This window comes from Sinocyclocheilus rhinocerous, unplaced genomic scaffold, assembly GCF_001515625.1.
Source record: "Sinocyclocheilus rhinocerous isolate Xijiao unplaced genomic scaffold, SAMN03320098_v1.1 scaffold1574, whole genome shotgun sequence".
NCBI lineage: Eukaryota > Metazoa > Chordata > Actinopteri > Cypriniformes > Cyprinidae > Sinocyclocheilus > Sinocyclocheilus rhinocerous.
This window is the reverse complement of record NW_015625598.1, coordinates 82104-94562: the sequence shown is the minus strand read 5'-3', so window position 1 is coordinate 94562 and position 12459 is coordinate 82104. Positions and strand designations below refer to the sequence as shown.

The window sequence follows — 12459 nt, the reverse complement described above, 5'->3', positions numbered from 1 at the left end:
TTTTTTCTGAGAGTGTATAGTACTGATAGTTTGTTATAATGTTCTTAACTAATATTTACATTTGAGAGTATTGTCATTAAAAATATAAAACATGTACTGTATTGTTCATTGCTAGACACCCAGTGCAATCTTAGAGGTTAACGATTGAACCTTACTGTTACCAAAATGTTAAAGAGGGCTGTAGATTTACCCTAAAAGAAGCTCAACACTGGGCTAATTTCATTAACTAAAAACAATAATAAATGTAATTACTTTGAATCGGAGTTATTCAAATATTATTTATATACTATTATAGTTTAATAGTTAATATTTTATTTTATTATATACTTACATTTTACACTTGAATTTTTGTTAAATTTTTAGGTTTTGTTTTTTTGTAATTTTTTAATTTTACTATTTAATTATTCTTTCAGTTTTATTTTTTAATTTTTTAATTCCACTTAGTTATTTTAGTGCTTCAACTTAAAAGTATTTAGTTGCCAAGGCCACATTTCTAAATTATTTTAGTTTAGTTTTTTTTTAATTATTATTATTTTGTTTTATGCTATTTCAGCTTTATTTTAATGAACAGAAATGTTTCAATAGTTTTTAATTAACCTGCTTGAATAAAATACACATGAACTGAAATAAAATAAAATATTTTTAAAAGTTTACTTTAACTACTTTTTTTATTACTTGTAAGTTGAATTTGAAGTACTAAAATAACGAAAAACTAAGAAAACCAAAACTAAAAACTAAAACTTAAGAAAAACTATTTAGACATATATATATATAAAAAAAAAACACTTAAATTACAAAAAAAAAAATTTGTCACTTCCTGTGCAGCACACACCTGATACATTTAAAACGAGCTATTTTTACTCTGTGTTCATTTTATGTACAACAACATTTTCTCTAACATACATAAAAACAACATGGGACAGAGCAAGCGTGTAGCCTGTAGGTTTGTTTGAAGTCGTCATGTTTCTGCAGACTGCACACAGCAGATGGGTGGTGTTAGTGCGGGCGGAGGTTACTGGCCGACGTGGAAGGGGAAATTTAGTGAGCTGGTTGGAGCAGACGGCCTGGGTTTTTCCCTCCTCACGTCTCTGAACTCCTCCTCCAGCCGTCCTGCCATCGCCTGCTCAAAACTCACTTCTACACACATCTCCACACTCACTCCCTCAGGACAATGAGTCACTCGCTTCAGCCATAACTCATTTCCGCTGTAAAGATACTTTATACTGTACTGGAACAGACTAGCAGAGAAACTAGCAGGCAGGAAGTACATTTGGTGAAACTAGTGAGTCTTTCTCTCACTCTTCCTTCTCTCGGCCTCAAGCAGATTCACATAAATAGCAGCTAGTGAAACAGCGCAGTGTCTCTCCAGGGTGTGGTGGCGCTGCAGCTGTGGTTTGTTGTTGTTCGAATGGATGGAGGCCCCCGCTTGACTCCGCTCCATCCTGGCTCTGTCTCCTTCTGTGACACATTTCCTGCCCCACATATCAAGGGAAGGGCCATTTCAGGGTCCCGCTCCTTCCGGAGTGAGCTTTCTTCCCACCACAGAGAAAAAAAGGCTGGTGTGCCTTGCGGCGATGTAAAACTAAGATTTAAAGGAAACATTCGACCCGAAATGAAAATCCTGTCATTATTTACTCAACTCGTATGCTCATATCTTTAACATGAGCACAAAATCACAAAATGAGATTTTGAGCAGAACATTCAGACAACAGTCAAAGTCAATGGGAAACCCAGGGTTAGGGCTGAAAAAAAAATATATATATAGATTTTTCTGATAAAAATTGCCATTTAAAATGCAAAAAAAAAAAAAAACAACAGCAACAACAAAAGCTACAGGTTTGCTGATCTTGTTTGTAGGGCTACACAGTTTGGCCAAAAATAATGTGATAATATACAAATATGACTTGAACATCACTCATTATTATTATTATTATTATTATTATTATTTCTGAATTATAATTAACTATATAATAATATATAACAATGTATTTGCTTTAAATACTTTTAATTAGTAATAATGAAATACAGGTGCATCTCAATAAATTAGAATGTCGTGGAAAAGTTCATTTATTTCAGTAATTCAACTCAAATAAACTCGTGTGTGTATTAAATAAATTCAATGCACACAGACTGAAGTAGTTTAAGTCTTTGGTTCTTTTAATTGTGATGATTTTGGCTCACATTTAACAAAAACCCACCAATTCAATCTCAACAAATTAGAATATGGTGAAATGCCAATCAGCTAATCAACTCAAAACACCTGCAAAGGTTTCCTGAGCCTTCAAAATGGTCTCTCAGTTTGGTTCACTAGGCTACACAATAATGGGGAAGACTGCTGATCTGACAGCTGTCCAGAAGACAATCATTGACACCCTCCACAAGGAGGGTAAGCCACAAACATTCACTGCCAAAGAAGCTGGCTGTTCACAGAGTGCTGTATCCAAACATGTTAACAGAAAGTTGAGTGGAAGGAAAAAGATGCACAACCAACCGAGAGAACCGCAGCCTTATGAGGATTGTCAAGCAAAATCGATTTTTTTTTTATTGGTCTTATGGAGTATTCTAATTTGTTGAGATAGTGAGTTGGTGGGTTTTTGTTAAATGTGAGCCAAAATCATCACAATTAAAAGAACCAAAGACTTAAACTACTTCAGTCTGTGTGCATTGAATTTATTTAATACACGAGTTTCACAATTTGACTTGAATTACTGAAATAAATGAACTTTTCCACGACATTCTAATTTATTGAGATGCACCTGTATAATAATAATGAAATAATAATATGAATTATTACTATTATTATTATTTTATTATTACTAAGTTTAAAAAATAACAATATTTATTACTATTGTAATATTTCACAATATTAAAAAAAAAAAAAGTAAGTTTAAGTAAAATAATAAAATGATAATAATATACATTTTATATTTACGCAATATACATGTAAAATTACAAAACTAATATTTATGGCTGTCTTAATTTCGTTAATATGGTGTTTACATTTTTGTTTAGTAAAATCATCAAGCTTTTGGAGGAAAACGTCAAGCTTCTCTTTTGTTGACAACAGCTGGTTTATAAGCACTTCTCATTACAAGCATGGCAGGACGTTTGGCTCAATTTGCGTCAGCAAATGCATGTTAAAGTGCCTCAAACTCAGACCAGATGCAGAGATGAAGTTTGTGTGGAGCAGCATTTACTGTGAACCAAGACGCTGAAAGCACTGTGAAACATGCAGCGCGTCTTTTATTTTATTACGCACATTTTATTGAAATCACAGCCTTAAGTCCATGCAACTTGTGCATTATATTCCAAGCTTTCTGATATGAGCCACAGACCCAAACTGAAGTCACTAATCAATAAAAAACTTCTGCTCAAGTTGTAGCTCTAAAATCTCATTCGTTCACAAATTCAAAAGTCGAGCGCCTGTGTTCACGCATGCTATTAAATGGAGGATACAAGTGACTGACGTGACGTGTAGCCAAGTGCAGTGTCCCATACTCAGAAATTGTGCTCAACATTTCACCCATTCAAGCACGCACACACACACACTCACTCACTCACACACACACACACACACACACACTCTCACACACACACACACACACACACACTCTCACACACACACACACACACACACACTCTCACACACACACACACACACACACACTCTCACACACACACACACACACACACACTCACTCACACACACACTCTCTCTCTCTCACACACACACACGGAGCAGTATATGGATGTATATGGTAAATATTCACATCAAAGCTGAAGTTTACTTAGTTTTCACTATTTCATGTGTTCTGGAGGACGAGACAGGTGTGTGTTTCAGGTGCAGCGGGTCTAAACACGCACACGTGATATAGGTCCACACACGTCGGTTTGGCAGGTGAAGCTGAGCTTATCGCAGAATCTGAGAGAGGAGCGCTGAGATACAGCAGAGTGCTAATCAAATGTGAAAAACAGAAAGCCTGCACAGGGCCTGAGCAAGCGCAAACCTGCCCCGTTTAATTACGAGTGTGACGAGCAGCCGCTCAAGTGTGGTCAGACTGGAAATCACACACACACACACTAGACCTCCTTAAAGCCAGGATTTGAGAAAAAGATCTTTTAATGAGAAAGACTGGAAGACTTTCAAAGACGAGGGCAGATCATTTGAAACCAGAGAGGAGCTTTTTAGGGAAGCTGAGCCCAGATCAAACACAAGCTCTTGTTCCAGAGAATAAGCCCCGACCGCAGAACGAGAGCTGATCCCGCTCTGACCACATCTGCACAGTTATGATCTCTCTTCACTGGTTTTGATGCACATTCATCCTGAGGAACACGATCTGAGCGGCTCCAGTTTATCACAGAGCTCAGAGGAAGACGCACATCCACCGGAAGACCAGGCCAAACTTCTGCGTCCGATCTGACTTTACTGTACTCGGTAATGAAAATGAAGAGCTACCTTTCTACAAATTAAATTATCTATTGAATTTAAAACGTCTTGTCAAGGAAACTAAAGACATGCGATGCAAGGAGCTACAAAACTCATTCTTTTTTTTTCAAGGAGCTACAAAACTCATTCTTCATTCAAGATTCACATTCATGTTTGATTTTTGAAGCCCGCTGAATGATAATGGGACTGATGGCCTGCAAACACATTACAATTATAGGCAAATATTTAAATCCAGCAGCTGCAATGAGATGCATTTACCTCTAACACAATGATGATCAACCAATGCTAATTTAATAGAAATACGAACCATATACAGTAACAGCTAACTAACAGTGCCAGCAGCAGCAGCAGCATAAGTTAAGCCAGTAGAAAGTAAAGAGGTGATCATTTTTTAATAATAGTTATCACATATGGTTCCTAAGCTGCAGTGCATGCTGGTGCAATGTAAACCTGGTTGTTCTGGTCACTCCTTTTTGGAAAGTTGGGAGAATATTTTATATATTATATCCACTGCAATTAAGGTACAAAACAACTTGCGTTAGAAACCTAGTTAGAGTATTCTTGTTCAGTTCACACAATAATTGACTAAAAATCTCCATTCCATGAGCTCCAGAGCTACTTTTTTACTTTTGGTTTGCAGTTGAACAATGCTTAATACTCAGTGTTGAGTGGTTTGATCACATGACTGACTCAGAGCACCAGTAATAGTGAGGCTCGCCTTAGCAAACACCACTAATTACTGTGTGCACTAGCTAAAGGCTAAATCACACCACAGCAAAATGACAGATTTCAGATGAGCCATCATTTGTGGATGGCGTATATTCTTCATTTTAAACATTATGTGTGTTGACAACAATCCATAATACGAGGTTTATGATGACAACTCACAATAGGTGGATATAATCAAACAGTCATGGTTTAAAACCGTTACCTTTATCTGTAACTAGCCTAAAAAAAAGTGGAAAATCCAAACATGGGGCCAATCCTATCTTTCGCTCCCATGCGTGGTTTGAAGATAAGGGCCGGTGATGTGGCCCCTAAAGGGCCTGAGAGGAGATTACAGTGCTGTCGGACAGTGCCAGGATCAGTCGTGCTCCCTCTGGACCCGTGAGAATAGATAAAACAGCCAACATATCCAAAGGCTTTCTCCCAGCCAGCCTCTGTCGCAGAACACTGCTGGATCAATAGCCACGAGCTGTAACCCCTCATCACTCGCCATCACTCAATCCCAGAAATCCCGGCTTCATTTCTACAGCGCAGAAGTTTGATCCCAGCTGAGGTTTACACACTGATTAGCTTATACAATGTATAAAAACTCCTCGTGCACCTGTAACAACAGCTTTCCAGAACCAGATCATGAGGGAGCTGAAAAGAAACCCTGCAGGTCCTGGTGAGAGAGTCCAATTTACTACTTAAAGGGATAGTTCACCCAAAAATGAATATTAGCCCATTATTTACTCACCCTCAAGTCATCCTAGGTGTATATGACTTTCTTCTTTCAGACGAATCCAGTCGGTGTTATATTAAAAATGGTCTTTGATCTTTCCAGCTGTTTAATGGCAGTCAACGGGTGTTGCAGTGCATTAGTCCAAAAGAAGTGAAATAAAGCGCATCCATCCATAATAAAAAGTGTCTCACACGGCTCCGGGGGGTGAACAAAGGTCTCCTGTAGCAAATCGATGCGTTTTTGTAAGAAAAATATCCATATTCAAAATGTAATAATCACTTTAATGTAGCTTGCGCCAACAGTTGTACACAGAAGCAGCTCCGGGAGGATGACGTAAGATGTCTGCGTTGCGCATGCGCCGGTGAGTCTCGTGAAAACCAACATTTGTTTACAGGAGCAAAGGAAGCAAAGTTTCCTTACTTTAGCAAAGGAAAACCAGTCTCCTCTTGGCTTATATCGAAATCCTCCGACATTCTTCTTTACAAATCCTTCTAAGTCATGACCGTTGTTTTGTTTCGATCTCTCCGCGTGCGTCACTTCTGAGCGGCGCATGCGCAAAACCGACCTCATACGTCATCCGCCCGGAACTGCTTCTGTTTACAACAGTGAGTGAAAGCTACATTAAAGTGATTATTACGTTTTGAATATGGATATTTTTCTTACAAAAACGCATCGATTCGCTACAGGAGGCCTTTGTTCACCGCCCGGAGCCGTGTGAGACACTTTTTATTATGGATGGATGCGCTTTATTTCACTTCTTTTGGACTAATGCACTGGATCTCCCGTTGACTGCCATTAAACAGCTGGAAAGATCAAAGACCATTTTTAATATAACACCGACTGGATTCGTCTGAAAGAAGAAAGTCATATACACCTAGGATGCCTTGAGGGTGAGTAAATAATGGGCTAATTTTCTTTTTGGGTGAACTAACCCTTTAAAGGCCACAAATACTTTATACTGGTCATGAAACTATGTAGCATTTATTTATGTAGCATGCATGTATATATATATATATATATGTATATATATATACATACACACACACACATTACAAAAGTTTGGGGTTGGGAAGATTTTTTAATGTTTTACATTGTGAGTCTCTTCTGCTCACCAAGGCTGCATTTATTTATTTAGCAATATTGTGAAATATTATTTCAATTTAAAACAGCTGTTTTCTGTGTGAATATATTGTGAAATGTAATGTATTTCTGTGATGCACAGCTGTATTTTCAGCATCATTACTCCAGTCTTCAGTATCACATGATCTTCAGAAATCATTCTAATATGCTGATTTGCTGCTCGAGAAACATTTCTGATTATTATCAATGATGAAAACAGTTGTGCGGATGAATATTTTTGTGGAAACTATGATACATTTATTTGTCAGGATTCTTTGATGAACAGAAAAAAACAGAATTAATTTGAAATAGAAATCTTCAGCAACATTATGATTTTTTTGCAATTTCTTTTACAATTTTACAATGTGAAAAATGTGATTGTTTTTTTCAATTTAATATGTCCTTGCTGAATAAAAATAATAATTTATTATTATAAAACCTTTTAATTGTATTATATGTATTATAAAAAACAAATATTTTTTTCAATGCACATTTATGACTAATAAACCAGCCTCTTTATTTTTATTAACCCATGTCGCCGTTTCTTAATTCAATGTATATTAATACAAATATGAATATTCCATACATTTCTTGACAGAAAATGTTTTGCCATCATTAAATCGTGTAATGCGGGAGTTGATAAGAAGGTTACTGGCCAATTAGTGAGTAACTTTAGTAGTGAGTTTTATTTACTTGGCAGAGCCAGTTTTTACTCACACTGATGTTCAGGATCAGTTTTGGCCTCTGTTGACCAATCCTGGTTATACAGCATAGCAGAAAATGCATTATGAAACAAATAATAAATACGTCTTTGTTTCCTTTAATTGTGTGTTTTAGATCGTAAGTGGTTAGCATATTGTTTCTGAGTTTTATTTATGTCATGATGCAACAGGCTAATCTCTGCTGAAGAGCAGGATAAATGCAGCTGGTGCTGAAGGCAACTAATAATAAAACACATTCATTCACACCGGAGAATGGCTTATAGTGAGGAGCCTGTAATGCGATCACTCACTATAGGAGGCGATCGATCTTTAATGGCAGCTCTGGTGTTATATATGGGCCGCTCACGCTGAGAGACATCAGATCTACAGCCTGAACAGCTCAAACTCTCGTGTTTCTGCATCTCTGCTTCATGTGTTTGTGTGCTGGAGGAACGATCAGTTTTTACTCACACTGATGTTCAGGATCAGTTTTGGCCTCTGTTGACCAATCCTGGTTATACAGCATAGCAGAAAATGCATTATGAAACAAATAATAAATACGTCTTTGTTTCCTTTAATTGTGTGTTTTAGATCGTAAGTGGTTAGCATATTGTTTCTGAGTTTTATTTATGTCATGATGCAACAGGCTAATCTCTGCTGAAGAGCAGGATAAATGCAGCTGGTGCTGAAGGCAACTAATAATAAAACACATTCATTCACACCGGAGAATGACTTATAGTGAGGAGCCTGTAATGCGATCACTCACTATAGGAGGCGATCGATCTTTAATGGCACCTCTGGTGTTATATATGGGCCGCTCACGCTGAGAGACATCAGATCTACAGCCTGAACAGCTCAAACTCTCGTGTTTCTGCATCTCTGCTTCATGTGTTTGTGTGCTGGAGGAACGATCCAGCACAGTAAACGAGCAGATCTAAATCTAAACCAGACTGAACTAAGCTAGAAACGCTTCATTACGGCTCTTCATTAAGTTTTGTGTAGACCGAGTACTCAGTTTGAAGAAAGTCAGCTGAACAGTATAAGCAGGTATAAATGCAAATGTTCTACTGATTCATGGACAGACACTGGACCAGAAACACCATGATTTGGCTTTGATTTAACGACCAGTCACATAAATATGCAAGGACTAAAAATGCATAGCAATAACTCACACAGATATTTATAAATGTGCCGTTTCATTTCAGTCGGACAGGCAAAATAAAGACTCGAGTAGCTGTGCAGTTTGCCAGAAATAGGCAGGAGGCGTCCGTCAACTGAAGGCACACTGCCACACCATAGACTGCTCCACACACCACTACTGTAGACACGAGCTGAAGCCCTAAACACTGCACTGTGGCATTCACTATATAGGGATGAGTGAGCGACTGAGTGATTTGGATCACAGCAACAGTGTCAGTGCACAAGCTTCAAGTTTTCTTGAAGCAAAAAAAAGCTCCCAATGTGGATTTTAGATACTCAAGTTGTGAATTTGCCACGCTGACCGAAACACAGCTGCTTGCGTCGAAAGTGACTTCTGTGTGAGCTGTGCTTCATACAGCGCTGCACTACTGACAATGGATAATGGACCGTTTGTTGCACAAGAAATTGTGTGACCACACCTTTAGTCCTGTAATAATCCATATGGATATATTTATATATAACATTACGGGGAAAACTTGCTGGATTTGCCTGGATTCAGGATTAACTATTAACACTTAAAGGGATAGTTCACACAAAAATGAAAATTTGCTTATATTTACTCATCCTCAGGTCATCCGAGATGTAGGTGACCTTTTTCTTCAGTAGAACAATAAAGACGATTTTTAGCTGAAATTCCTTGATCCTTGGTGATTCATGAAAGTCAGCAGCTGCGAGAGTCAAAAAAGCATATCAAGGCAGGGCTCTACAGCGCATTTGCGACTGAAAAATACTGCGGGAGGCGAATAATCTAAACACTGGCCCCGCACACAGTATATCCACAAAAGAGAAGCCATGTACATGCTTGTGAGGAAGTTTAGGAGTTTTAAGGCTCTTGATGAAAGACACATATGTTTAACTAAGAGTCACTGTAAACACAACGCAGCTGGCTTTACACTGAACCACTGATGTGATCGTAACAACACGCAGATCCACTTCACAAAACACTTCTGAGAAAAGAGTGCATGTGTGCGACTGATTCACCGAAAGCCTTTAAACAGCGGTCCAACACGGGCTTTTCAAAAGCTGACGGCTGATATCGCCTATGGTATAAGTACATTTTAAAGACAGCAGAGATGTGCACAACACTGCTGAAGTTAACTCTTACACTACACAATATTTACTCAAAATATATTATCTGTAATTATTATCAGTAGAGTTTTGTCATCCCAGCAAAAACGGTTTTCAATCAATTAGTAATACAAATTTGTGATGATCAAGTTTGCAATAAAGCTCAATGGCCAACTCATGCTCATTATTAAAGGAAATACTCTTTTTTTTTAGCATATGCATCAGAAATTTTATGTGTTCATTAGGGCTGTCAAAATTAACATGCTAATTGAGATTATTATTATTATTTTCAGTTTAACGCGTTAAAAATATTTAAAAACAGCATCTTTTTTTTTTTTTTTTTCTGGCATCCTTTGGCTAGTGATACAGTAGACTATATGAACACGCCTTCAGGTTCGATAAGACTTCGGTACTGGTACTAATTCGCCAGTAACGCACTCTTTCACGCTTCAACTGACAAAAACACACAATTATGACAAAATGCCCATTTTTGGCGAGTGACCCCATAAACACAGTCTTAAATGAGTTAAAAAGTCCTAAATGACTGTAAAGAGTTGGGAGAAAACCGGACGCGTGTCAGATCTGCGTCAGGTTTTAAAGAGACAGTGCTGCTTTTAAAGTCATTGATGGAAATCAAAGAAGGAAAGAAAAAGAGAAATCACTCACTGCTCTGCTCGCTGATTCACTTTTGTAGAGTGAAAGATTAATCTATATTCAATTTATAGTTCATGTGAAGATTGTTTTAAGTTCACTTAAATTAAAAGTTGTTATATTTTTCAAAGTCTATTAAATTTTAAAAATAATGGATTTCAATTATACTGCAATGTTGAATGGCTTTAATTAATGGCTAAAATTGAGAGAAAATGCATTTAATAGCGACATCAGTAGCAGTACTGGTATCAATGCACATTTGACCAATTCCAAACCACATCAATCTAAATAACTACTATTCATTTTGTCTTTAATCGTTTATAAATGACATATAATTGTACATGAAGGCTGGAAGTGAAAAACGCCTTAAATTCAATTCCTTTCAATTTCTTGCAACAATGTGATGCATGACTTTACTGTTTAAATAAAAACATAATGTGTGATATTCCTTAAGAATGTTTTCATAAACTGCGTTATTACTGTTACTGTTCCTTTAAGAAGTACATTCTAGTGTACAATAGTAACACATTTAGTGCAGTGGTAGCATCTTGCTGTGTTTCTCATATTTTCATCATTCATTTAATTTATCCATTACTGAAATCAAAAAGCCCTTTCTCGCTGTACACTGAGGTACTTCAGCTGATAAACCTGGCTCTGGTGTGAGTAGATGAGTGTTTGCTGGAGTGAGGCACGTCTGACAGGTTTGTGTGGGACATCGTAACGCAGCAGAAGAACTGGATCTTTCGACTGGAAACACACAATGGCATCTTTATTACAGTGATGGTTGGAATCAGAAATGAAGGGAAGTGAATCTGAATGAGTCCATTGTGTGCGGCGTCAGGAGAAGCCTTGTGTCTGTACATTACCCGCCTCTAACCGCAGACAACAAGATCATTTACCAAACGTGAAGAAGGACGGCAGCCCTGGCTGACGGGAAAAAGACTAGTCGACGTAACAGTGGAAACAGATGAAGAACCAATGTGTTGTGTTTTCTTCAAGCACCTTTCTCTGCCCAGATCTCACGTCTGTACAATGACAACATACTGTACATGTGTTGACTTTATGTGTGGACTTTGAGCTTCAATCGATCGTTATATTCAATCTAATCCCAAATTAATTAAAAACCCACAATGTGATACATAATTTAAATTGAACTGTATGAATAATCGCCTGATGCTCACTATAGACAAAAGGGATTCAAATCAAATACAGACATTTTTTATGACAAAAAGTTCATTTTGTCCGGAATGTTTGTTTTTTTCCCACAAAAAATTTAAAAATCATTTAAATACAACATAATCGTACTTCAAATTAGGGCTGAGTGACATATAGATTAATCATGATATATTTGTAATGATTTTGCCTGTGAAATTAAATTAAGCAACACCGTTGCTTAACATCAATTGCAATGATTTTCACACACTTTTTATGTGTGTCATTAGTTGCATTTGCAATTCTTGAGTAAGACAGTGTTCAGAGTCTCATTAAAGGGGTCATATGATGCAATTTAAATTTTCGAAGCGGAGTCCAGCCCGGGGTCGTCACATGTGGTTGCCGCAAGCCCTCTGGACGCTGCTTCGTCGAATCCGCCGGCCGCGCTGTTCTCAAGCCCACCGGCTTCTGCTCACTGTAGGCCGCCGTGTGTGACGCTGTGTTATGTTGTGAAAGCGAAACTCCTTTGTTTGGTCTTCCAAAAATGGACACGACTAGAAATCAGTGGTTAAGTTGTATTTACAACACTGTTCCAGAACACTTCAACCCAAATATTCAGATGTGTGCAGCGCATTTTATGGAGGACTGTTTCCTGATCCTGGAAGAGTAGACTA

At 37.6% G+C, this 12459-nt stretch overlaps 1 protein-coding gene across 1 annotated transcript in view; it reads right to left on the bottom strand.

The window, feature by feature from the left end:
- Positions 1-1201: 1201 nt before the first annotated feature.
- LOC107758190 (ubiquitin-like modifier-activating enzyme ATG7) overlaps positions 1202-12459 on the bottom strand; it is a 74113-nt gene continuing 62855 nt past the window's right edge. Inside the window, exon 18 of the mRNA XM_016575867.1 lies at positions 1202-1582. Coding sequence (XP_016431353.1) covers positions 1502-1582 — 81 coding nt within the window. The 3' untranslated portion in view covers positions 1202-1501. The remainder of the gene's footprint in view (positions 1583-12459) is intronic.